The sequence below is a fragment of the Neovison vison genome, chromosome 7 (assembly GCF_020171115.1).
Source record: "Neovison vison isolate M4711 chromosome 7, ASM_NN_V1, whole genome shotgun sequence".
Lineage (NCBI taxonomy): Eukaryota > Metazoa > Chordata > Mammalia > Carnivora > Mustelidae > Neogale > Neogale vison.
Genome location: NC_058097.1, coordinates 50,064,841 through 50,090,827, shown reverse-complemented (window position 1 = coordinate 50,090,827; position 25,987 = coordinate 50,064,841). Strand labels below are relative to the sequence as shown.

The 25,987-nt window shown below is 59.1% G+C and overlaps 2 protein-coding genes across 3 annotated transcripts in view; one reads left to right on the top strand and one right to left on the bottom strand.

Moving 5' to 3' along the window:
- SHANK1 (SH3 and multiple ankyrin repeat domains 1) overlaps positions 1 to 16,546 on the bottom strand; it is a 43,247-nt gene extending 26,701 nt beyond the window's left edge. Inside the window, exons 1-14 of one of the 2 annotated variants that reach the window (XM_044256788.1) lie at positions 16,175 to 16,546; positions 15,760 to 15,963; positions 15,193 to 15,264; positions 14,004 to 14,112; positions 13,758 to 13,909; positions 11,769 to 11,936; positions 11,225 to 11,341; positions 7,014 to 7,091; positions 6,722 to 6,788; positions 6,124 to 6,454; positions 5,018 to 5,211; positions 1,505 to 1,618; positions 1,268 to 1,343; positions 786 to 815 (exon numbers count right to left, since the gene is read on the bottom strand). In XM_044256788.1, the coding sequence (XP_044112723.1) occupies positions 786 to 815; positions 1,268 to 1,343; positions 1,505 to 1,618; positions 5,018 to 5,211; positions 6,124 to 6,454; positions 6,722 to 6,788; positions 7,014 to 7,091; positions 11,225 to 11,341; positions 11,769 to 11,936; positions 13,758 to 13,909; positions 14,004 to 14,112; positions 15,193 to 15,264; positions 15,760 to 15,963; positions 16,175 to 16,429 (1,967 nt within the window). In that variant the 5' untranslated portion in view covers positions 16,430 to 16,546. The remainder of the gene's footprint in view (positions 1 to 785; positions 816 to 1,267; positions 1,344 to 1,504; positions 1,619 to 5,017; positions 5,212 to 6,123; positions 6,455 to 6,721; positions 6,789 to 7,013; positions 7,092 to 11,224; positions 11,342 to 11,768; positions 11,937 to 13,757; positions 13,910 to 14,003; positions 14,113 to 15,192; positions 15,265 to 15,759; positions 15,964 to 16,174) is intronic. The other variant, XM_044256789.1, reaches the window with a different exon arrangement.
- Positions 16,547 to 22,910: 6,364 nt separating this feature from the next.
- CLEC11A (C-type lectin domain containing 11A) lies at positions 22,911 to 25,287 on the top strand. Its single transcript, XM_044256787.1, has 4 exons — positions 22,911 to 23,266; positions 23,495 to 23,681; positions 23,979 to 24,170; positions 24,599 to 25,287. The coding sequence occupies exons 1-4, from the start codon at positions 23,120 to 23,122 to the stop codon at positions 25,042 to 25,044; spliced, it is 972 nt and encodes a 323-aa protein (XP_044112722.1). The 5' UTR covers positions 22,911 to 23,119; the 3' UTR covers positions 25,045 to 25,287.
- The last annotated feature ends 700 nt before the right edge of the window (positions 25,288 to 25,987 follow it).

The window sequence follows — 25,987 nt, the reverse complement described above, 5'->3', positions numbered from 1 at the left end:
AACCCCCTCACCCATCCCCACTGGCCAGAACACAGACACGTAGGTTTGGACACATTTAATGGAAGGATGCTACAAACAAGGAGACCCTTCCCTGGATGGGGGGAACAGTGGGGGAGGGTGTCATCTTTCAGATACCAGTTATGACCATCCCTCCCCCACAGTCTTGCCCTTCTGGAGGCCCATGCCCTGGAATCCTCCCCTCTTCTGCCCTCCCCTCCCCCAGTGCCCCAGGTCCTGAATTCCAGATCAATTGGACAGATGCAAATGCATGCACACGATTTTCTGGGCTGACACGCAGGGACAGTGGCATGCACAGAAAGAGACAGACGTGTGCAGAAACCCACCTGTCTGTACAAGGTAAGCAGACACACTGACATCCCTGGAAACACTTGCCCTCATTCTCAGACACACAGATTCAGGGAAACACAAATGTGCAGTGCCAACCGCAACATTAGCCTCAATCGCACGCCCATAAATGACAGCCAAAAATGCACCCATCTACACAGAGTAGGACAGACCCTCTCGCTGTCATGGGCATCTCCAGGCACAGGGCTACAGGTCTAGGGGCCTCTCGTCACCCATGCATACAGACACGTGTCATGCTCACCTACAGAGACACAGGGGCAAGGACATACTCAGAGAATCCGTACAAGGACGCTTGCCAGTGTAAGATGTTCACACACAGGGAAACCAGCTCTGGTCGTGCACACACAAGTCCACATATCCCCAGGCACCCCTTTCTTCCCATTCCTGACCCCATGCCCTCCCTTCCCCTCCCCTCTCACCTCCCTGGGCCAATCCCATCCATCAAGCTTCTGAAGCAAGTCAGCCAGCAGCCAGGGAGGGGAAAGGTGTCAGTGTGCCCATCTCTCCACCCCCACCCCTCCTGGCCCAGCTCTGCCTGCCCCTCTCCCCAAACCCGTGCGAGGCATGGGATGCATACACTTCTGCTGCACATGACCGCACAGAGATGGGGCACACGAAGGAGAAAGGCCTCCAGCCAGCCACACACACCAGCTCCCCAGCCCCAGACAGCTCCATACTTATCTGTCCACCCCTTAGACTCCCCAAAACTGGGCAGTCTCAGTGGCTGCCAAGGATGGTTTGGGACTGGGCTTGTGGTCTGAAGCTAACTCTGCCTTCCCCCACCTCTGGATCAAACTTTAGAGGGAGCAGAAAGGAGGCTTGGAGGTGGTAGACATATTTAAAGGTGGAGTATGAAGGGAGGTTCGGGGTAAGGGGCACCCAAGGGTGTATGGACATTTACCTTGGGGCATCAAAGCTGTCGTAGGAGCCCACGGTATAATGCCGGAAGAGTCTCTTTGCCTTGTCACTGCGGCTTTCTGCAGGAGGACAAAGGATGACCTTAGACCCTCACTCTGGAAACCATGGGCCCACTCCCCGGGGTCCTGGCCCATGTCGTCCCCTCTACTCCCCCCCCAGCGTCCCACCCCTGTCAGGAGAACCCCAGGATGATCAGGGACAACTGGAGAGTCCTCATTACCTTGTTTTCCTTCCTGGGAGCGGTTCGCCACCTCTTCTAGGCAGTCAGAGGGAAACCAGCCAACACGACCTTTGACCTGGCCTTCCCAGAAGCCTCCTTCCCCGATGCTAAGCACTGGGTGGGGAGCAGGGACACAGAAACACTTCTGTGTTTCTGTGTCACTTCCCCAACTCCAACATACTTGATGCACAGCCTTGCTACAATTGCCCAGCACCTAGCATAGGGCCTGGCCCAAGGGCATCCTTAATAAATGCCCAAGGAAGGGATGAGGGGTTGGCTGGAGAACCAAATCCTATCACTCCTGCATTCTTGCTTTCCGAATCCAATGAGGACATCCAGAGGCACTGGGAGAAAGGGCTGTGTCTGGTGACATGGTCTTCGCAGGTTAAGTCCACCCAGGACTGGCCCTCACCTCCCTTGTTATGCGACCAGGCACAGCTCAACTGTTCTATAATTTCCCGATGCCCTCTTAGACTCCCTAAGCCCTTCTGCAGTTCCGCCACAGCCCCCATTCCGTCCCACTCCCTCCTGGTCACTCAGATTTCTGTCCTTTGCTTCCAGCCCCTGCCCTCTGCCTCCTTTTGTTTCCCCTGGCTCTAGATGGGAGAAGAGATTAGAATCACCTCTTTCTTCCTCTCCACCCCTTGTCCCTGGAGGCCATTTCCTGCTGGCCCCATCTCTTAGCCACACATAGCACACATTTGCTGACTGGCTGTGCTGTGTGTGTGCCGACCGCTCAAGGACAAAGACGGACATCGGGAACTGCTAATGTCTATCCAGTTCTCACCAGTAACCAGAACCCTAAGAAGGGACACTTTCGTTAAACCCCTTTTATCCACAGGGAAACTGAGGCTCAGAGGGCCGAGGTCATTTGCTCAGAATATACAGCTTATCATCCGCAGAGTCTGGATTTGAACACCTCTCTGCATCTCCAGGGTGAATGCTTGGAGTCACAGTGTTTTGTGACCTCTCTGTTCAAGCGCTGTGTTGCTGCTGCTTCTAATACTGACGATCAAAGCAACAGTAACAAAGGCATGGTCTTCCATTTCTTCATTTCTCCTGGCCCTGTCTGCGCCCAGCCCTTTGCATACTTCCCTCACATCTACAGGGGTAGGCGACAACTGGTTTCCCATTTTATAGACGAAGAAGCTACAGCTAAACAGAAAAGTCCCTGGTCCCAAAGACGACTCAAGCCACAGTAGGATTTGAATTGGGGCCCCTTGGTGGCTTTCTCTGCTTCAACTGCCACCCTTGGGAGGATCTGGGGAGACCAGATTGAGGAGATGCTCAAGGTCAGGGAAAGGAGCAAGTGAGGGAGTAAAAAGGGCTCTGGGCTCTTGGCTAGCCCTCCAGGGACCGGCTGGGTGGTCATAGAATCAATCGTCCGTTCACCAAATGAGTATTTAGTGTCGGTCATGAGTCAAGCACCAGGCTAGACACTGGGTAGAGTGCTGTTGGACACAACCAATGTGGTTCTTAAACCTCACGGAGCTTCCACGCAGGCACCGTGGGAGGCGTAACTCTGTAGGTGACCGCACGATTGAAAGTTAAGGTCAGCCCTTCAGGGGAGAAGGCCCAGGTGTCCAAAGAAAGGCCAGATGGGGGTCTATAAATCGGATGGCAAAGAGGTGCCAGGATGGTGTCCCGGACAACATGACATATAGACTGAGACTGGAAGGATCCTAGGAGCTGAAGAGGCAGAGAGGGAGGAAACATTGTTCTGGGAGAAGGAACAGCATGTGCAAAGCGCCTGGTGTGGAAAAGGCTTGGGGCATGTGAGGAATGGGGAGAAAGAGGTTCTTGGTGCCTTGTGAGGGAAGGAGAGAGTGCCATGGGATGAGGTTGGTGGGTGGGCAGGGGAGGGGCTGGCAGCCAGGCACAGGCACTGGGGTTTGGCCTGAGAGCACAGGGAGCCTGCAGCCTCATTGGGATGGGGTAAACCTCAAGGGCATGGTGGATGGAGGCACGCTTTGAAGCAATGACATGTCCTACTGTAAGGGAAGGACATCCAAACCGGGCAGTGTACAGAAGTACTGGGCTTGAATTTCAGAAAGAAACTTGGAAGATACTGCACATGGGAGGTCCCACCCTCGGACCTTAGCTTCCCCTTCTTCTTTCAAAACTCAGTCTCAAAGCACAGACCACACCCTCCAAGTGGCATGCATCTGTGCACGCATACCCGCTTCCCAGGCACCCTGCCTCTAGCGGCACTGCCCCTGGCCTCCAGTTTGCTCCTCTGTCTGGCCATTCATTCATTCATTCATTCAGCGGATGTGCACTGAGGCTTCCTGGGTCCTGGGTCCTGACACGGGCCCCTGGCCACCCAGAGATCAATGACATGTGACCTTGCTTTCAGGAACTCAGGTTACGGGAAGAAAGAACGCGAACAGATCCGATACATGACCCAGCTTATGCTCTGATCCCTGCACACCCTTCCATGACCCACACAACCTCTGTCTCCTGTGGGAGGAACCCCCAGCTTTCCCAGACAGCCGGGGTCTCTCTCTCTCTCCTCTCTGAGCTCCTGTCGTGGGGGCTCGCTGAGGACCATGATCATTGGCATTTGCTGTGTGCTCAGCATTGTCCTGGGTGCCTTAAGGGAACTTTTTAAATCCTCATCAGGGTCCCGTCATACAGATGAAGAAACTGAGGCCCAGAGAAAAGTCTCTTGTCTGAGGGTGCCCAGCCAGGAAGCGGTAGAGCCGGGATTTGAACCCAGGAAGCTTGGCCCTCCAGCGCTACACTACTCAGCTCCTCTGCAGCTGAGAGTCGGCAAAGAACTGCTCCCCCGTCTCGCATTCACTGCTACGTCTGCTTGCTTCCCGTTTCCAAGCCTCATTCTATCCAAGAACACACGTCACCAGCCCTGCGAAGTCTGCACGTGAGGGCTACTGGCACTGTTTTCCAGAAGCACACAGAAGAACCAAAGAGAGGCAAACTCCAGGAACAGCAGCCGCCGGCCACTCAGGGTCACTCAGGGAGCCCTGGGCTTGGCCCTGGCTTCCAGCACCTGTCTCAGAGCCCCAGGAAACGGGCCCCATGCTGTTCCTCAGAGGAGAACACCTGGCAGGGGCAGGAGGTGAAGTCAAGGTGGCTTTGCCCCACGCTCCACACCAGGTGGCAGGAAAGACCATGGTTTCAGACTGGGGACAGGGGCAGGTCACTGGACCTGGGAGACCATTCCTTCAACTGTCAGAGGGGGTCCCGACACCCTCCTGAAAGGTGGATCCTGCGGGGGGGACCACTCCCACAGGGCCTGGCATGGTGTTGGGGTCCCCAAATGCTCATTTTCCCTCTTTTGCCTCAACACGTCCTGCCAACGGGCGGCATTGCAGCAGCTACAATTCATGCTCAGGGCAGGGGTTGTCCAGGGGGCTCTCTGGGGTGCCCAGAGTATGCCCTGGACAGTCTAGGTCCTGGAGAACTGTTTGTCCTTGACTGCTTCCTCAAGTGGTTAGCTCACCTGCCCGACCCTCGCCCCCAGTCTAGCCCGGCCCTGCCCTGCCCGGTTACCTTTGATCTTCTCCCCCTTGCTCAGGGAGATCTCCCCCTCCGCTTGGGCCTGGTAGGACTTCACGGCCATGAAGGAGCGTCCAGGTACGGCTGAGTAGAGCTTCCTACGCCTCCCGCGGCTGCCCAGGGAGCCCCCAGGGCCCCCCGAGCCCCCCGTGCCCCCTGCCGGCCCTTCCCTGGGCGTCCCGCTGGAGCTGCATACACAGAGGGTGTGAGAGGCAGGGGAGAGTGGAGGGAGGGGGCACCTCTGGGAGAACAGGGGTCCGTGGGGTGGGGGGAGATGGAGCATCAGAGTGGGGAGGGGGTCTGAGTGGGCTTCCCAGCTCTGGCATCCTTAGGGGAAGAAGGCATTTGGGGGCTCCCTCTGCCAGCCCACTGCTGCCCCCTTTGCCCCCCCACCTCCTCCTCTGCCTCCTGGCTTCCGGCTCTGCCCCTCCCACGGCCCTGCATGCTGTGCCTGATTCAGCTTCCTGAAGTGGAGCTCTGACTGTGTCATCTCTCAGCTCCCTCACGAGCCTTCAGCGACTCCCAGCTTCCTCCTGGTGCAGGTCCAACTCCTCTGCCTGCCATGCCCAGCCCGCCATGATTTTTCGCTCTTCCGTGTCCTCAGGACATACCGGCCAGCCACAGTCCCCCTTCTCCTCCTCTTGCCAGCCTGACCTCTTTACCCCCGCAGAATGCCCCCTGCTCATCACCCCCTCTACCCTGAGTGGTTCCTCTGCTCCGCCACCCCTCCTCTGGCCTCGTCTCTAAGCTCAGATACCCTTCCCCAAGTCCCTTGTCTATCCCCACCCCATCTGGCTTTTTCTCACCTTGCCCTGTCTGTCTGTCTGTCCTCAGGGGCTAGAACCAACATTTCCATTGGGCTCCCCACCCCTGACCCCTGGCACTGAGCAGGTGCTCAGCTAAACTGGCACATTCCAGGACAGGTGCAAGACTGCGGCTTACAAGGCCCTTCCCTCCTCAGGGGGCAGGAGCAGGAGCAAGATCTGGAGGCCTGAGGGGGTGGACCAGGGCCTGGGGTGGATGGGGCGCCAGCCTGGGTGGGGGCAGTTGCGACTCCGAGGATAGGATCTGGTTGGGACCAGGGCTGAGCTTTCCCCTACCTGGGCCGTCCACGGGGCTGCCTCTTGGCCTCTTCAGGGTGCCTCCCGCGGGATGGGGAGCGAGCCCGTGCACCCCGGGGGCTGCTGGCACTTCGGAGGGTCCCACTGCTGAGCTTGGTGCTAGGGGCCGAGGGCTGTGACTGGCCCTGGGGCCCTGAAGTAGGGCCAGGGGCCCCAGAGGATGAGGTCCCCGGGGCGGCAAACACCATCCAGTCGGGCAGGGCCATGCTGGTATCACTGTTGGCCCGAAGCAGCGCTGGGGGCACCGTCAGCCCTGCGCCTGGGGGTCCCCGTCGCCGGGCTGCATACTTGGGGGACTCCTGGAAGGGCACTGAGAGGGCATAGCAGCAGGGGGCAGAAGGAGCAAGCGAGACCGGCAGGCGGAGGGGGTGTGCAGGCGAGGGAGGAGAGGCATGAGAGGAGAAAGACAGCCGTGAAAGAGTGGGGGGTGGGAATTGCACCCCTTATTACCCTAATTACCCCTCATTACTATTCAGATAGTAGTCTCACTCACAGCCCAGTGACTCCCCAGTCCCCCCATACACCCCCAGGTACCCATCGGATCTCCCCTCAGCCCCACCCACCCCTGCTCACTCACCCACATCCTGTTCTCGATGGTTTCGGATCAACTCCCCCAGTTCAAAATTCCCAGCGATCACTGCCACCTGGAGGGAGGGGGCACAGGGAGGTGGGGTGGCCCAGGCAGCAGAGGGAGAGGGCGGGAAGTACGATGAGGACCCCTGACCCCCAAACCTTCACCCCAGCAACTGCACCCCCTTCTCTCCCAAACCACCAGCCTCTCCGCCAGCAGCCCTACCTGTCCCACCTTCCTCACCCCCGCCTTCTTTGTGCATCACCCCCTACCCCCGCCAGCCCTCACAGCCCCACACCTGGAAGGGGGTCTGTCCGTTGTTATTCTTCACATCCTTGTTGGCTCCTCGATAGAGGAGAATCCGAGCACAGGTCTCCTGAGGACGAAAGCGATGGTTGGTGGCAGAGAGTGAAACAAAAGGAAACCATGAAGATCATGAGCAGACAGAGGCACTGGGCTGAGAACTTCAGAACAACCTGATCTAAACCTGCCTGGCCCAGGACAGTGGCCACTTACGACACATGGCTCAAGAGCCCTTTAAATATGTCCGGTCCGAACTGAGCTGAGCTATATGTGTAAACTATACACCAGACTTTAAGAACTTAGCATGAAAAAAAATTACACATCTCTAATAATTGTTATATCTCTTGCCTGTTGACAGGATAATATTTTTGGAAACCATGGGTTACTGAAATATGCTACAAATAACGTCACCTGTCAACTTTAAAAAAAATGTAGCTCCTGGGACACTTAAAATTACACGCGTGACTCCTGTTACTGTCTATTGGATGGCGCTCATCAGAATCAGGGATTCTCGACCTCAGCACTACAGACATTAGGGGCCAGATACACCTTTGTCGTGGCAGCTGTCCTGTGCATGGTAGGACACTTAGCGGCATCCCTGGGCTCTACCACTAGATGCCACTAGCACTCCCTTCTCTAGCTGTGAAAAAAAAACGAGAATGTCTGCACACAGGGCTAAATGTCCCCTGGGGCCAGGAGTGCTGAAGTCCAGAGCCACCAACTCAAGCTTCATGGAGAGCTTCCTATGTCGCATGTCAGGGGCATAGCACTTTAGAGGCGAAGCTCACTGTATTGCCCAACAGTTCCACGAGATGGAAATTGCTACCTCCATTTGACAGAGGAGGAAGCTAAGGCATCACAAGTAGCCCCCCGTCATGCAGCGGGTGACTATCAGCGGTTGGATTTGAACGAAGATCTGTCGGGCTCCAGAGTCTTCCCTCTTATCATGCATTCTGCTAGACCCAGAAGGAAGGGGGTGGGCAGAGGGGGCCAGGGTTGAACAGTGGGGGTTAGGAATGCCATCCATGTCCAGATCTGTGCCTTCCTAATGTCAGCCACGTCACTCCCTCTAGATAAATCCCAGTGGCCTCACCATGGCCCTAGAGACTCCAACTCCACCTGGTTTGCCTGCTTTCCTACCTCCAGCCTCATCAACCTCACCTTCTGCCATCTTTGTTCACTCCCTCTACTCCAGCCACACTGGCCTCTTTCTTCCTCTGACAGGCATGCTCCTGCCCCAGGGCTTTTGCACCTGCTGCTCCCTCTGCTTGGAATTAATTGTCTGCCCCTAGATTTCCACATGGCTCATTTTCTCACTTCATTCAGGTTTCTGCTCAAATACCACCTTTTTGGAGAGGGTTTCTCTGGCTACCTTGTCAAAATAGCTCCTTATCCTGTTCCCTGTTTTATTTTTATTTATACGATGCCCACTACATGCCAGGCATTCTTCTAAGCCAGTATTAGCTCATTTTCTTCATGACGCTATCTCCCTCAAATGACATTTCTCTTTCACTTGTCTCATTAGCATCTCTCCCCCACTACCTCGTGAGTTTTACATAGGGGCACCCAGCACTTGGAATAGTGCCTAGACCATAGACCATAGCTGTCCAATAAACTGTTACTGGAGTCTTCCACCATTTGTCTTGCCTGACCAAAGCCAACCTGGCCCCAGATCAACTCCCCTCTCCAGCTCCCCCTGATGCAATTCAACCAGCATTCACAAAGCACCCCTCGGTCTCACTCTCTTCGTGTAACAAGCACACCAAGGATGCTTGTATGGTCCCATTCTACAGGACAGGCTCAGAGAGGGCAAATCTGTGCCCAAAGTCACACAGCTGGGGAGTGGAGCAGCTAGAACTCAAATGTGGCCTCTGAAGCCCAGGGTTCATCTATGTCTTATGGGTGTACAACGCCGGTTGCCTAAGTCAATCCCTGAACAGCAAAGTTAGCTCAGTTTTCTGGGTGTGTTTGTGAGGGTATGAGAGTGTGTGTATGCATCCAAGTAAGTGTGTACATGCTGACCCCCAATTAGACTGTTAACTGCTGTTTGTGTGTTTTTGCGTGTCTGCCCACCTCCACCATCGCCTCGCCCAGCCCAGGCCCAGAGCATCTCCTCCAGCCCAACCAGCAATGCACCCTATGCCTCGAGAACCTCAATTTACTGGTGTCCTAGCACTGATCTCACGGCACTGCAATTCCTTGTCTACAAAGCTGCCTCTTTGCCAGGTGTGAATGCCCCCCAGCTCCCCAGACAGGCACCATGCTGAGTCCGATTCCTCTCCCATTGGTAGGTGCCCACGAAGCATGCACGGGGATGTAGGAGGAGGACGAGGAGGAGGAAGGACATGGAACCGAGTCACTCAGAATTCATTTGTTCAAGTCATTCATTCACTGAGTCATTCAGTCTATTGCAAAGAAAACACCTGTTGAATATTCTGAGGGAGGCTCTGTGTGGTCCTGGGGCAAATTCAAGGTAGCTGATTCATAATTCATCCGTCCGCTCATTTATTCAACATAGAGGCACTGAGGCCGAGTACGACTTGCAGCCTCGGGGCTGAGTGAAGGATCAAACAGCCCCCATCCTTGAGGAGCTCACGCCTTAGGTAAACATGAAACTGACCTTCACCAGCAGGGGAGAGAAGGCCATGTCAGGAAGCCAGTGGGGGAGAGTGAGGAAATCGGTCAGACCTAGCTCCGGCCTTGGGAAGCTTAAGGTCTGAGAGGGGAAACGAGGTAGGGAGAAGCACAAAACAAACTCTGTCTCAGTATGTACTAGCTAAGCACCATGCGAAGACGTCCATCCACTTGAGCCTTTGCTCCGTAGGTGTTACTGACCCGTTGCACCGAGAGAGGAGAAGCTCAAGGAGGCTCCTCCAACCAAGGGTAATTGCTCCCACACTCTAGTTCTTTATACTAAATTTTCCCTGTTGAAATGAATGATACAGTTTCCGTGTCCTGATGAACAATGCTTCCTTCTGGGGATGAGCGCGCAACACACATGGTCTTTCCTCCCCTTCAATCAGCTGACGTCATCCCCACGGCAGGGAAAGGACAGAGCCTGAGAGAGGGCTTGTCTGGGTGGTGGTGGTGGGGTGGTGTGTCCACAGGCCATGCGTTGAGGCCGTGGAGCGGGGGAATCAGGGGACAAGAGAGACAGAAACACTGGGGAGGGGACATGACAGCACCGCGTTGGTTGGGTTTGACAAACACAGAATTCTCCCTTGGCAGAGCAGACTGCTTGCTGCCACAAGGCAGCACGTGGCTACCTGCCACATTCCCAGCACTGCAAGTTCTGATGAGGCAGAAGGGGATGGGGCTGTCTTGGAAGACTTCCTGGAGGAGGGGGAGAAGTGGTTGGCAGACCAGCACTAGCATGCCAAGCCCTGCTCTGCGGAGTCCCTGAGGCACCCCTTCAAGGGCAGGAAGCCCTGGATAACAGGGAAGGAGACTGAGGGGCTGATTCGCACAGGATCTCCTAGGGCTGGGGTCAGCAGGCTGAAAGTTACAACTGGCTGGTTCTGGTTCTGGTTGGTGAGGCCCCTGCTAGCTCTTTCAGGCTCACCTCCTCCCATGGCTCCTGAGGTGGGGGTCGTCCACCCAACCCTGAATTGCTACAACTTGCAATACACTCTTGCTCCCTTCCAGGATGTGGTTTGGCCTTTCTTCTGTCCCCTGCAGCGCCCTCCAAAAGGCACTGCACACAGCAGGTCCTCCACGAGCAGCCGAATGGAGACACACAGGAAAGAAGACCTGGGGAGCAACTCTCCCGTCTGGGGATGGTCCTGATGTGCTCTCTCCCTTCTGGTTTGCTACCCAGGCTGTGCCCACAGCCTGGGACACCCTTTCTCCCCTTCCGATTCAGCTGACTCCTGCTCGTCCTAGCACTGGTACTGCATTTTCTGGGGGGCCACTTCTACCTCAGCCCCAAGGCCGAGCCCAGGCTCGGCCTCCCGTGGGAACCCAGATCCCCTGGGACCTTCCTCCCACTGCCCTATACCCTAATGGGAAGTCCTGCCTGGCTGGAGGTGCTATCTGTCTGGCTCACTACCTAGTCCTCAGCACCGGGAAGGTGCTCAGTAAATATCTGTTGAATGAATGAAGGCACAGATGAACGAACAAATGAAACAGTGATGGAACAGGGGGTGCAGGGAGGCTGGGAAGCTAGGGGCAGGAGGAGGGCCCCAGGCAGGCGCTGCCAGAGCAGACCTTATTGTAGAGGGCGCAGATGTGCAATGCCGTGTTCCCCGAGGCGTTCTGGGCTCCAGGCTCAGCCCCGTAGAAGAGCAGGTGTTCCAGGTGCTGAGAATGACCCCGCTGGCAGGCCTGGGAGGACAGGGAATCCAGAAGGCCACATCAGAGTCTCCCAACCATGGCATCTATCTGTAGCCCGAGGCCAGCAAACCCGCCTTCTCCCTCTCTTCTCAGCCTCCATTCCTGCCCAGGGGCCCAGACTATCAGCTTCCCGGGTCATTCCAAGACTCAGGTGACTGGTCTGGCCCTGCAAGAGGCTCAAGAGACCATCGTCAGCCATCTCAGGGATCAAGATGTCCAACGTCCCCTGTCCTTGCCTTCCCCATCTTTTTCTCCTTGGAGACCATGCTCGTCCCGCCCCCATGCTCTGTGAGGACCCCAGCATCTGGATCCCCAGCTCTTTGCACCAGGGTCTCCGATCCTTGCTCTGATCAGGGCCCAGGCACACCCCCTCCACACATACCAACCCCCCAACCCCTCCTGGCCAAGTCTGGAGCACCTGGTGAATCTCCTGCCAGCCGTTCTCATCAGCTATGCCCAGCTGGGCCCTGTTGTAAAGGAGCAGCTCACAGCAGCGGGGGTCGCCCCCCACCATAGCCGTATGGAACAGAGGGGTCAGGCCTCGGCGATCCTTGTAGTTGGGGGAGCCCCCAAGGTCCAGGAGTGCCTGAGGAGGGAGACAAGACAGAAGACTGTCCCACTAGTCCTGGCTCAACCTAAAGGGACCAATGGGGCAGGGAGTCTTGGGTGACCCACACTGGCCAAGGCTGTTTTGGGTTCTGCCACGATGCCCTTGTACAACCTTGAGGCTGGCTCTTCCCCCGCCCTGTGGCTGACTTTGAATGAGACATGGAAGGAGCCTGGTGCCTCAGCGCCTCATCCTAGAAGGAAGACAGTTGGGGGACCATAGGAGAAAATAGTCTGGACGCAGGAGGACCCCTGGCCAGGCAGGAGGCGTAGTTGGTACCAGCATCCCAAAGATGGGATGCAGAAGGAAATCTGGGAAAAGAGCAAGCTTGGACCAAGGGTAGTCAAGCCAGCCTCGCTGAAGCCCGGGGGCTGGGGGACAGGGGGCATCCCGCTCCAGGAACAGCTCCAGGCACAGAGGCTGGCGGAGCTGAGCATCATTAGAGAAATGTTGGCAGCAGCTGCGCGAGGACAGCCTGCAGCCGCGCTGTCCACCAAGACGTTTGCAGGAAACAGCCTACAACCGCCCCGCCCATCCAACACGGCAGCCACACGTGGGCTCCCGGGTGCTCAAATCTGCCAGTGAGCCCGAGAAACAGAAGTGTTCATCTTAGTTCACTTTAATTAATTTACATCTAAACAGCCCCATGTGGCCAGTGGCTACAGGACTGGACAGAGTCGGTCTGGAGGCCGGGTGGTGGTAAGAGTAGGATCGGTCTGGGGGGGAAGGGAGCAGACTGGGGGTGCATCCAGAGGGCCTAAGCAGATCTCTGTGGCTGGCGTCTGACTGCATTTAGGGCCTTCAGAGCAGCTGGAAAAGGGAAGGGAGGGTCCATTCCGCTGGAGCATCTGCGAGCTGGGGTTTTATCAACAGCGACATATCTCTGGGGGCGGGGTTTTATCAACAGCTACATATCTCTGGAGGCGGTCTATCCTGACCTGTGTACAAAGAGGGATCAAGTGCCATGGGGGTGAGGGGAGAGGAAGAGGATTTTAAAGTGGAGATGCGGGTTCATCTACCTGGGAAAGTGCGTTTTAGTCACAAAGCACGGGGAAGGGCTGTGTCTGCTTCTGAGAGAAGGGGAATGAGCCCCAGGCCGGAAGGGTAGCTGAGAGGCTGCATCCGGAGGTATGGGGGGCAGTGCCTGGGGAAGGTATGTAGACGGGCTGTGTTTGCAGGGAATGTGTGTGAGCACATGGAGCAGTGTCTGCATCTGGGGGCCCAGCAGGTAGCTCATGGTGTACTTTAAGGAACAGAGGAGGGAGGGTCGACACTTCAGGGAGACAGAGGCAAGGCTGGGGGTGAGCTGGGTCAGAGGGAGCCAGAATGTCTGGGTAGCAAAAGAGTACAGGTATTAGGATCTCCCTGGGCTCTTCCGGCGGAAAGCTCCGTGTGACAGTGCCCCGCAGGGTGGGTGCACCCGGGGAGCAGCAGAGGGTCTCAGAGTCCCTTGGAGGAGTGAGCACCGGGGTTGTGTGTGTGTCAGGCTTTGGAAAGGGGCTTTGTATTTGGGACACGAAGAGAGACTATTTTTAACTAATCTAAAGAACTGAGGCTTGAGAGAGAACAAATGGGAAATGGAGAGGAGTCTGAGGGAAGAGCAGAAGTGGCATCCCCACGGGGACGTGGGAGGGGACATCCAGGAGGCAAGATGAGAGGCAAAGGGGAGACCAGATGGTCTTGTGGGGTCAAGGGAGATGAAAGGGAGGAGGAGGGCGGGTCTGGGGCAACTCACTGCAGTTCAACCTGTTAGGGGACCACTGCAGTCTGGGGGAGGGTCCCGGGGGTCTGGCACCTCACCGTGAGAGCGAGGCAATGACGGGCACATGCAGCTTTGTGCAGCGCTGTCATGCCATCCCGGGCTCGGAAGTCGATGTGGGCCCCTCCCAGGCACAGGGTTCGAATCACTTCCACGGAGCCTTCCGTCTGGGCAGCCAGAGTCAGGGGGGTCTCTAAGGGGCAGGAAAGGCCAGTCACATGCAGCCCTTATGCCTCATTCTGGGCTCCCCGCCAAACCTCTTCCAAAGCACTTGGTTCCCTCCCTACCTCCTGAATCCGAGTCATGATAATTGGGGTCCAGCCCCTTGTCCAGCAGCCGCGCCACCTTGTCAGACGTCCCGAGCTGCACGTACTCCAGGAACTTCTTCAACCCCGTCTGAGCCATGGACAAGAGAGAGAAGACAGGCCGGTCAGGGAGCAAGGGAAAAAAGCTAGGGTCCCAAGCAGAGCTGGCCAGTGGAAATACACAGTGAGCCGCATGGGGCATTGGAAAGTCTCTAGGAGCCACCTTTAAAAAAAAAAAAGAGGAAGGCGCACTGTTGATTGTACCGAAATTCATCTTAATGACCTATCTTTTTAACCTAATCTAGCCAACATACTACCGCATCAACAGGTAATCCATAGGAAATGTATCAAGGAGAGAGTTTACTCTTTTGGGGCACCGAGTCTTCAAAATCCGTGGGCATTTCACACGGGCAGCGAGGCTCAGTTTGGACCTGCCGCACTGTAAGTACTTGGGAGCCATATGTGGCCAGTGGCTACCAGAGTGGCTGGTGCAGGTCTGGAGAGATGAATATTTGGGGGAGGACAGAGAAGAATGCATGAAGGGGTCAGGATGGGGCATGAGGAGGGGACAAAGGCTTTTTTCCCAAGTGTCAGGAAGCCTTCTCTTCACCTCTGGCTAAAGCAGCCCCCTGGTTTCCTCCCAGGTCTTAGGGGACCAGGGAGACACAAGAGACATATATATGGTCAGAGGCCTGGAGGGCAACATGGCCGGGGGTGGGAGACATCCCAGAAGAGTTTAGGCTATAGGAGTGGGGGAACTGTGGAATGTGTCAGAAACAGCCCTGAGGCAGAGGGACACTGTGTGTCGGAGTTCAGGCCAAGTGGGGGGAAGCAGGGGCTCTGCGTGGATATGGGGGACCCAGATATGAGATAGCAGAGTCCAAGGAAGAAGAAAGTAAGAGGAAGGGGGAAATAGGGGGACCTGGGAAGAGCAATGAGAGGCAGAGAGGGGAATGAAGAAGGGCTATGATGGAGAAAAAGGGGTGGCATTTGGGGCTGTCCCAAATGCAAGACAGCATCTCGAGCTAGTGGGGGAGCCTGGCAGAGGAACAGAAGGGGCTGGGGAGTGTGGAAGGCTGTGGGGAAGAAGTGGGAGAGGAAGTGGGAAAGTGGGGGGGTCCCGGTCTCTGTGGGGGATGTTGGTGGGTAAGCTCCAGCAGGGTTCTCTCACCTTTGTGTGCAATTTGGCCAGCTGCTTCTCATCCAGGTTGGTCTGCTTGTAAACCCGGGTCTTATATCGGAACTGTGGCCAGGGGGGTATGAGGGGAGAGACACAGAGACTTGGAATCAGGGACTTGGGGAGGAGGCTGGACTCCTTTTGAGCTAGGGGGAGGAGGCTGGTCATCTCAGGGTCAAGGTGGAAACAACCCTGGAACCTCGGCTGGGCAGGCTGAGGAGTGCGAGGCTGCTGTGAAGTATGTGGACTGCAACCCCTGACTTGGAGGAGTGGGAGTCTGGACCCCGCACAGAATGTTCTAGAACACCTATGTAATTGTGAATCCTTTCCCACTTTGAAAGGCGAGGAGAAGCTTGGGGCAGGGAAGTGACTTGCCCAAGGCCACTCTGTTGGTCAGAGGCAGAATAGGTTGTCCTTTGAACTCAGGCCTCTCTGACTCTACCGCTGAGGAGGAGATCTGGAAGAGCCCACCGGCTTTTCCCTTGCAAGGGCGTGATGGGGAAAACAACAGGGCCTGCCTTCTCTCCTCTGTGACCAAGCTGGGCAGACTGTGGGCCTCACCTCCAGGTAGGGCACCCCCTTCTCAAAAGACTGAGGGTACTCCCGGAGCAGCCGCTCCTCCTCCAGGAAGTTGGCATCGCGGCCTGAGGTGGCCGGCTGGAACAGACCGTAGTTAAGCACATCCTGCAGGCTCTCACTCAGGGCGCAGAGCACCTGCTGCTTGGCTGTCCAGATGGTGGCATCAGGGTTGAAGCGCAGACATTTCTGGTTGGGGAGGTGACAGGGAGGAGCCTGAGCTGGTTTGGAGAGGGGGTGGGGTGATTCTGGGGACAGGACAGGGACCCTGGGTTGAGGGGATGCTGTGGGGGTCTGGAGAGGGGGCCCAAGTGGGAGGACGCCCCGCACCAGAAGCCTCCTCCTGTGGGTTGGGGTCCCTGGGCCCTCCTGGCTAGCGGGCAGTTGGTAGGTCACTCACTGTCTGGTGCAGGTCCGGGATGCCAATCCTGAAGACCATCATGCTGAAGTGGGCGTCGTCTGGGACAGACATGGAGCGGCCCTGGAGGCCTCGGGTGGAGGCCAGACTACCAGGTGCTCCGCTGCCCTGGCCCCGGGTCCCCCGGGGGCCTCTGCTGGGCCCGTCTGGGGAGCTGTCGGACTCTGAGCCCCCCTCGGGACACTCGCTGGCACTGTGGCGTTCCTCGTCCTCGCTTGACGCGGGGCTGTGGGTCATCGTGGGGCCACGGGGCGACAGGGGACAGCAGCATCACAGGCGGCTGCCAGGGGGCCAAGGGCGGCTGTCAGATGGAAAGCCTGGGACTCTTCCGAGGCCGCAGGCAAGTCGTGGACAAGCAGTCTAGGGCCGCTACCCAATGTGCCCCATGCAGCCAGGAAGGAGGCTGGACACACCCCCAGATACTCCTGCCATCTCTGCTCACACACGCCCATCCCTGCCATGCTTCCAACGCGTCTCCTTCCCTGCCCTTGGCCCTGCTCGCAGCCCCCCACCCCTCCTGCGCCCCACTTTGCCGCTGACCCAGCATGGCAGTGTCCCAGAAACCGCAGAATCACCGCGGGAGCTACTGGCCCACTTTGGCAGGCCACGGAAAATGCAGCTAAAATTAGCTGAGGACAGACAGGTGGACGACCCACCGGCATCCTGGCCTCCTGGCCCCACCCAGCCTGGCCCCTCACCCGGGTCCCTCCCGTCAGCCTCCTGGATAGCTGGTAGTGGGAGGCTGGGATGTAGTATTGGGGAGACAGAGGCGCTGTGAGCCTGGGGCGGCAGAAGTGGGAGGCCGCGTGGTGCCCAGGAGTGGTGCCCGGGAGCGGGTGGAACTGGTGACTTCACTGAAGTGTGGCTGACAACGTGTGCAGAGGACTGCTGGGAATCAGTGTCCCAGGGGAGCAGGGACACTCAGTTGCGGGTGTCATGGGGCAGAGGATCACACATGGGGCATCCCTCAGGGAACCACAAGACGTGGCCTCTGCAGGCTGTCTGGGGCATCCTGAGACGGGTGCGGGTGGGTGGGGAGACGGGCCTGGGAGGGCCAACTGGTGCTGGTAGTACAGTGGCCTGGGTCAGCGTGGGGTGGCTGTGGATAACCTGCGGGCGCATCTGGGCACTGACACTACAGGACAGGGCGATTGGCATTGCCTGGAACTGGTGGATCCACTCGGAGGGGGTCTGGGGGGCTGGGAGGGTGACTAAGAAGTGGGGTGATGGTCTTGGGGACTGAGGTGGGAGGTCATCTCCAGATCTCCACTATTCTCTCCTGAGGTGGCCTTGTAAGCCTAGGTCCCAAATGGGGTCCGCCTCCTTCTTCTTCTCCCAGTCTCCCACCCCAGCACCGGAAACCAGAATGTCTGGTCTGGTCCCTCCCCCCCACACCAGGCCCAGCTCCTGCACCGTTGCCATGGAGATGGGAAGCAGTGGAGGGTACTGCTGACTTTGGGGGAGTGGGGATGGGCTGGGGGGTTGGGGGAGGGAAGACAAAATGAGTGTGCGAAGAGGACAGTTCCAAGAGCTGTGGGTGAGCGAGCAGCTTAATCGCGAGCTGGCCAACCCCTCCCCCATGAGTGGCCAGGCTGTGAAGCCCCCACCCGCTCCCCAGGCACCCAGCAGAGCTGCCTCACCTTGCCCTTGCGGAGGCCCCCCAGCCTCCAACCCGCCGGATTCCACATCCCACCTCCGGACCCGGAGCCCGCTGCCACTCCCCCTCGGCTGACCCTGGCTGACCCCAGCCTCAAGCGGGCACTAATGGGGTGGCCTGGGGGATGAAAGCAAAGCTGGCCCGGGCTCCCCCGCGCGTGCGGCTGCCCCCAACCCCCCAGACCAGCTCCGGCCCCTCCCCCTCAGGCCCGAGGGAGGGAGCGGGCACACTCCGCCGGGGCGGCATGAATCAAACGCTCCGCGGCTAAGAATAGCTGGCACGCAGCTGGTACTGAGACGGGCTGAGGAATCGGCGGGGGGGGGGGTGGAGAAGGGGAGAGAGGGGGTGCCCTGGGAGGCTGCGGGGGGATAGGGGGCAGCTGGTGTGGCCGAGAGCGGGGCCGGGAGAATGAATGGAGGCGGAGAGAGGCGGGGAAAGGCGGGGAGAAGAGCCGGGGCTGGGGCCGAAAAACCGGTGGGGGAGAGCCACGGGCAGGGGAGAGGGGGCGGGGGCACCCGGGAGCGGGACTCGGAGGCGGGAGCCGAGGGGGCGCGCCGGCCGGTGGTGATGGGAGAGGAGACGGTGGGGATGAGGGGAGCTTGTGAAGAGGGTGGGAGGGGATTGGAGGAGCCTAGGAGGAGAAGCCAGAGCTAGAGGGGTGTCAAAGGGGGCGGAGGAGGCCAAGGCCCAGACCCCCGATGGAAGGGCAGAAAACCAGGGTGACCTGGGGGAGGGGCCTCGCGCTGTGGGGCTGCAGAAGGGGTCTGTGGGCACTGGAAAGCGGGGTGGGTGAGGCGGGGGAGTGGCCAGGCAGGGCCAGGAGGTGGGTACAGCAAACGAGCCCTTGGCCTGGGAGCGCGGGGAAGCGGACTCGGGCTGGGGGCCTTACTGGCGGGGGTTGGGGGGCTCATCCTCGCCTCAAGTCTGCTATATGGGACCGGGCACGGGGGACTGGGGCGTAACCCAATTTGGCGTCGCCCGGGGCAACGCTCCCCTCCTCACCCCCACTCCCCATCGCACACCCGGGCCCGGAGCCCGGCGAGCGGCCAAGGACGTCCGGGGCGCCCCCGCCCCCTCCCGCGGCCCCGGCCCCGCAGCTCCCCCAAACCCCCGGGTTTTCGGCCCCCTTACCTGCCTGGCGGGGCTGCTGAGTCCCGGTCGGCGGCGCCCGCGGCCCCTCCCCCCTCCCCCCACCCCCCACCCCCCCGGAAACGGGGGACCCTCAGGCCATGCCCCACCGCCCCGGAGGGCGAGCGGGCCGGGGAGGGGGCGGGCGGGGGCCGGGGGGGAGGGCGGGGGGGCCGGGGACCTCACCCCCCCCGCGGGCCGGATCTGGCCATCCGCAGAGCGCCCCCCCTTCTGCCGCGGCCGCCGCGCCCCTCCGGGCTAGCCCGCCCCCGGCTCGGTCCTGCCGGCTCCGGGCGCGGCGTCTCCGCCTGCTCTTCCTCCTCTTCCTCAGGCCGCCGCCGCCGCCGCCGCCGCCCGCTCCGCGCCTCCTCTGCCTCCCTTCTCGCTCTCTAGCTCTCACTGTCTCTCCCTCGCCCTGTCTCTCTCTCCCTCCCTCCCTCTCTCCCTCCCTCCCCTCCCTCTCTGCCTCCCTCCCCTCCCTCCGCCCTCTCCCCTCCCTCCCGAGCCGGCGGAGCAGACATCGCCCCTCCCCGCGCCCCCAAACCTCGCCCATCCCCCCCCCCCCGCGCCGGCTCCGCCCCCTCCCCCACCACGCCCCAACGCCACCAGATAACCCACCCCGGCTCTACCCTTGCTTGCCCCTCTACCTGGACCATGGGGCCCCGCCCCTCTAAGGGTACCGATCCACAGACAGACAGACAGACACACACACACACACCCCAGGACCGCCCCCTCCCACAGCGCTTCCCAACCCGGCTACACACAGTAGGGCGCAATAAATATTTGTCGCTAGACTCTAAACCTCCAAACTGGATTGTGAGAGCTATAGAATCCCGTCGCCCCAAACACACACACACACACACACACACACACACACACACACACGCCCCTTCCCCCAAGGCACAGGTGCTTAGAGTCACTAGCTGGCCCTGCAGGGTCGCACGTTCCCCCCACATACACTCTGATGGGCATGCATGACCTAACATACCTGAGTGTACATCACCACAAACACACCCAGCTACAACATGCACATATCACACCCGCGTGCCAGAGCACACGCACCACACAGCATTCTCCCCCCCACCCCCACAGGGGCGTGCAGGATGCTCTGATCTCCTGCTCACGTGCAATCCAGAAATGGACACTCGCAATTGTGAGGGGTAGTGTGCATGCGGTCCCATCTCACCCCGCCACCATCCATCACACAGGTGTGCACGTGCCCATTAAGATGCACAGCCCTGTTCCTTAGCTCCCCTCCCTAGCTGACATTTCCTGAGCACTTCGCATGTGCCAGGTTCTGCTCCTGACTGACTGTCAACTTCTCACACCAGTCCTATGGACTGTGGGGACTTTCACCATCCCCATTTTTCAGAGGGGGAAACTGGGGCACAGAGAAGCTAAGTAACTTGGTGCCCAAGGTCACCTAGCTCTGAAGAGGTGGCACCAAGGAGCAGGGATGGGCAGCTGGCTCAGTCTTTACACTGCTGCCGTTCACGCTGCCGTTCACGGCTAGGCACAACATCAAGGCATGTCCTCCTTCATTGTACACAGACCCTCCCAAGGTCCCCTCACAGCTCAGGTCTCTGGTGTTGGGAACATCTCAGAGAGACAGGGCAGGTCCCATAGGGCAATGGTAAGAGTGTCCCCAGGCCCAAGCTCCTATCCTTCTTCCAGCTCCACCAGCGCCTCCAGAGCAGCCAGCTGGAGCACAGGCACCTGCAGAGGGCAGTTCAGAGACACCTCTGGCCAAGTCTCCAGCTGTGGGCTCCAGGGTACCAGGGATGAGCCAGCCCTGTCCCAGGAGGCCCCGCTTGGCATGCATACACCAGCCCAGGTGGCAAGCATCTGGGCCCAGGGAGAGAACAGCTGCCTACACTGGCACCAGCAGTGAGAGAGGCTGTGTGCTCCTCTATAGTTTACGAGGCCTTTCCTAGCCTGTGCGTTCTCTCGAGGCCTCTAGCTGCTAGCAAGGGGTCCCCAGGCCCCTAAGAGGCACCCGAAAGGCTCAGGGGGTGAGTAGTCTGCCCTCATGCCACACTGCCTTCTGCTTTCTTGGAAAAGGGAACGTTGGAGGAGTGGATTTCCAAGCCCCCTCCAGGGGCTCCCAGCAGCTGAGGGCCCATGCCCTGCCCTTGCTTAGAGCCAAAAGCCTTGGCTAGTTGTTGCCATGCTGGTGACCTCCAGCAGGCTGCATCGTCCCTTCTCTGAGCCTCAGTTTCATCCCTTGAAAAGTGGGCCCTGCAGTCCCAGGCTGCTGAGCTCCATGGTGGCTGGCACAACCAGCCAGGCCTCAGCCGGGAAAGCCCTGCATGACTCACGGGTCTGGCAGAGAGTGGGCTTGGCCTGGCCTCCTGCTTCCCTTATGTCTGCAGCTTCTCTCTTATTGCCCTCACCACCTCCACCCTGGTGACCACCAGCCCCTCCCCAGCATCCTTGTGCCCCTGCCCCATGGAACTTGGGATGCCACCTAAACACAGTGGTCCAGCCTTCAGCCTTTGGCTGAGCTGTTACCCTACCAGGAATGGCTATTTCTTTCCTCAAGGAGCAGACTGATTGAGCACCTACTGTGTGCTAGGTTGGCCTTGTCCTCGCTCTGGGGATGCAGCAATGAACAGGAATGCCTGCCTTGGTTGGCAGGAGATGGATAACAAATGAGGAAATGAACAAACAAGACAATCCAGTCTTGATTAGACCAACAAGATAAAATGGGCTGTTAAGTTGTAGAAGTGCAGCTTCCTTGGATATGATCGAGAAGGCCTCACTGAGCTGAGACCTTCATAATGAGAAGGAGCTGTGGGAAGAGGATCTAGAAGGAGCAAAAGGCTAGTGCAAAAGCTTGAGGTAGGAAGGAGCTTGGCATTCAGGAAACAGTGGAGAGGCGGTGTGGCTGGAGCCTGGGGGGCAAGGGGAAGGGTGGGTGATGAGCTTGCTGAGGTGCCAAGGACCCATCCTTCCCAGCTTCCCACTGGGCAATCCAGGTCCCTGCTGAGGACAGGGTTTGGCTTCCCTCCTGCATATGATGGGAAGCTGGGGGAGCAGGGGAATGGGGAGTGACGTGAGCTGATTTACGGTTTGGAAGCATTGCTCTGGCTGCAGCAAGCAGTGTGGATTGGAGGGGCTCGGGAGAAAGGAGGGAGAGAGCCAGGAGGTGGTGACTGCAGTGGTCCAGGCGGGAGGTGAGGCACCGAGGCAGGCACGGCTGAATGCTCAGAACTCCACACAGTGAGCCCTGCGTCTTGACATCTTGACACCGTCTGTCTACTCCACCTCCTGGAGGAAGCGTCCTTGATCACCAGCCCCCACTTCCCCGCTCCCTTTTGCCCTACTGTCTGCTGGTAGGTGGGGGCTGGAGTCCCCAGCATTGCCCCACCCAGGGCCTGCGCCTGCCAGAGGCTTCCAGGAGAGTACAGCCATGAATCCCAGAACCCCGCCTTCTAGAGTTGCCTGCACGGTGACATGCATACTCTCCATATGTGTCCCCACAGACAGGCACATACACTCATTTTCATCTTGGGGCAAGGGCTTGAGGCCAGGATGGGAGATCTGGGGGCAGGAGGCACCCTAGAGCCTGTGAACCCTGGGAAAGCCTCCTCCAGCAGGGTGTGTGGGCAATGGTGGTCACAGGGTAATAAAAACCTTATGGAGACCCTGCAGTCTCCCTGCTCCTGAAGAGTGGCCAGGAGGAGGAGTAGGGAGCAGGGCCAAGCCCCAAGAACCCCCTGACGGTGTTCCTGGGCATAGGTCATGTCCCCAAGATCCCTTGGAGAACCAGCTCCTTCCTCTTCGGGCCATCTGAGCTTTTGGCCATGGTGGAAGGAAAGGGCAGGGCGGAAGTGAGCTCTGGGAAGCGGGAAGAGGGGGGTATGTGGGGAGACCCAAGGCGGGATCCAGGCTTTGGAACGTTGGAGGTTTCCGGCCACAGAGGCAGGGCCTCAAGGGAGCCAAGAGAGGCGGGGAGAGACACACACACAGAGGAGCAGAGACCAACGGAGGAACAGACCTGTGGACAGAGACAGGAGCTGGGAGGAAGGGAACCGGAGAGAAGCTGGGAAAGGCAGAAACCAGGGGCTAGTGATTTGCACGCACTTCCCAGCGCCCAGAGACATCCATCTGCCGCCTTGGGAGCTGCAGAGCTCAGCCTGATGCAGGCAGCCTGGCTGCTTGGGGCCCTGGTGGTCCCTCAGCTCCTGGGCTTTAGCCACGGGGCTCGAGGAGCAGACAGGGAGTGGGAGGGGGTCTGGGGAGGCGCCCAAGAGGAGGAGCGGGAAAGGGAAGCCCTGATGCTGAAGGTGAGTTGCTTGGGACTTTGATGGGGAACTGTGGGTGTTGGAGGGAGGGTATTACGGGGTTAGGGAAATAGGCAAGGGAGAGTGATGGGGGAGGCTCAAAGGATGGGGATGATGGATTCCGACAAGGGACTCAGGGGCAAGGCTCACTGCTGGAAAGGGGTAGTTGGAGCGTGTGGGGCGTCTGAACGCAGCAGGGCTGGCCCTAACCACCCCCCCCCCCCGCCTCAGCATTTGCAGGAGGCCCTGGGACTGCCCGCTGGGAGGGGGGACGAAAACCCGGAGGGAACCCCTGAAGACAAAGAGACCTGGGGGATCGAGGAGGACGGTCAGGGGGAGGAAGAGGAGGAAACAACGCCAACGCCCTCCTCTAGCCCTAGCCCCTCTCCCACCCCTGAGGACACCGTCACTTATATCCGTGAGTAATCATTAGCTCCGCCCTGCCCCCAGGCCTCTGTGGTCCTTTTCTCAAAAGACGAACAGTCCTTTCACGGCAGAGGACCTTTCAAGGGCCCACCGCCCAGCGCCCCACCCCTCACGTCCCTGGAAGCTACGGGTGCCTGGTCTTGCACTCCCAGGAGCCCCTACCTTCCAGAAATCCCGAATGCCGCCCACCGCAACTCTACCCCCGGAAGCCCTAACTGCCCCCCAGGCCCTTTGGTCCGCCAGCTCCGCTTCCCCGGTCCCGTCCAACGTGCTCCTTGTCTACCCGCAGTGGGCCGCCTGGCCGGCCTGGACGCAGGCCTGCACCAGCTGCACGTCCGTCTGCACGCGTTGGACACCCGCGTGGTCGAGTTGACTCGGGGGCTGCGGCAGCTGCGGGAGGCGGCAAGCGACACCCGCGACGCCGTGGAAGCCCTGCAGGAGACGCAGAGGCGCGCCGAGCGCGAGCACGGCCGCTTAGAGGGTGAGTCCGCGCCGCGCGGAGCAGGGAAAGTGGGACGATCCGGGTCAAGTGGAGGACCGGTGGGAGGAGGGGGCCCAGAAACATCTGAAGAGACGTGAGGACCCAGGGTGTTATGGGCGAGCGGTTTCCTAGAGATGTGCAGGGTGTTGGCTTATGGAGAGTTTAGAGTAGCCGGGAGGGTGAATGCGGAGAGCCGCGGAGGGGGAGGCCGGCTCCGACCGCGCTGTGGAGCTTACCCGACTCGGCCCGCGCCACGCCCCCTACTGTCAGGTTCCAGCCGTCTGGCTCCACCCCCATTGGGCCCAACTCTCCGCCTCCTTACTCTCGGTGGCTCTGACCCCGCCTCCTCCCAGCCCCACCCCGGAGGCTCCGACCCCGCCTTCCCCCCCGCCCCCGGGCCCCCTGACCCCGCCCCTCTTCGCCCCCAGGTTGCTTGAAGGGGCTGCGCCTTGGCCACAAGTGCTTCCTGCTGTCGCGCGACTTCGAGGCGCAGGCGGCGGCGCAGGCGCGGTGCTTGGCACGGGGCGGGAGCCTGGCACAGCCCGCCGACCGTCAGCAGATGGAGGCGCTGACTCGCTACTTGCGCGGGGCCCTCGCTCCCTACAACTGGCCCGTGTGGCTGGGCGTGCACGACCGGCGCTCCGAGGGACTATATCTCTTCGAGAACGGCCAGCGCGTGTCCTTCTTCGCTTGGCACCGCGCGCCCCGTCCGGAGCCCGGAGCCGGTCCTAGCCCCGCGCCGCACCCGCTCAGCCCCAACCAGCCCAACGGCGGCACGCTCGAGAACTGCGTGGCGCAAGCCTCGGATGACGGCTCCTGGTGGGACCACGACTGCGAACGCCGCCTCTACTACGTCTGCGAGTACCCCTTCTAGCCGGGCCTGTCCTCGCGTCTCCAGCCCATCCCACCACTCGCCCTTTGGCTGGGCGTTTCATCCTGCGAGTACGCCCTTCCTTCCTTTTCTCCCTACCCACGGATGGAAGCGTGTTCCCTCTGGCTGGGCGATCCCAGGGGATCTCTGTGGAGCCGAGAGCCCTTCCTCGCCTGTGTCTTTCTTGGGAGCGGCGGGCACCAGGCTAAGTCACACGCCAATAAAGCCTTGTGGAATCTGACTTGAGCGGGCGGTGGAGGCACTTTTGGTCTTTTATTCCGTCGCCGGGCAAGCCTGGAAGGGCAAGACCCTGGCCTTTGGATGCCTGTCCTGTTCCGCATTTACAGGTATCGTTTGAACCCCAGAATCAGAGTGATGGATAACACATGTACAAATGTACACACATCATCTGCTCCTGCACATAGATGCCCGGAGTGCACGTGTGCATGTGCTGCTGACGCGTCTACTCCTGTTGTGTCCCACTCACGGCCTTTGGGACACAGGGTCTGTCAGTCATTGTCCAGGCCTTTGTCTTGGTCCTGGTCAAAGAGATCTGGGAAATACAAAGGAGCTAAAGGTTCTGACAAGTCCTGCAGGAAATAGCCCCTTTAATTTTCTTTAGTTGGTGTATCTCAAACTCTTTCCACCAGATGGTTCCTCTGCATCATGTAATGTCAGGCCCTGCCTCACTCCCGTCCCCTACCCCCAGGGCATGTGTTGAGAAGCAAGCTTAACCTATACAGAGGGAACTTAGGCTCCCTCCCAGTGTTTCCTTCTCTACTCCCTGCCGTGAGGCCATAAGCCAGTCCCTCCTCTGTGAGTCTCAGTTTCCTCACCTGAACATGGTAATAATCATCCCCCCTTGTATTAGCTCTTGGAAAGTTCTGGGGAGCCCAGGAAAGTGAGCATTTTGAAAATGGTTTAACGTGAGTCACATGCTACCTTT

What these genes read in the sequence shown, in the direction of transcription:
- CLEC11A (XM_044256787.1), top strand. Translation starts at nt 23,120, where the DNA reads ATGCAGGCAGCCTGGCTGCTTGGGGCCCTGGTGGTCCCTCAGCTCCTG. An exon ending in GGGAAGCCCTGATGCTGAAG is followed by an intron (nt 23,267 to 23,494) that starts GTGAGTTGCTTG and finishes CCCCCGCCTCAG; the next exon opens with CATTTGCAGGAGGCCCTGGG. An exon ending in GGACACCGTCACTTATATCC is followed by an intron (nt 23,682 to 23,978) that starts GTGAGTAATCAT and finishes GTCTACCCGCAG; the next exon opens with TGGGCCGCCTGGCCGGCCTG.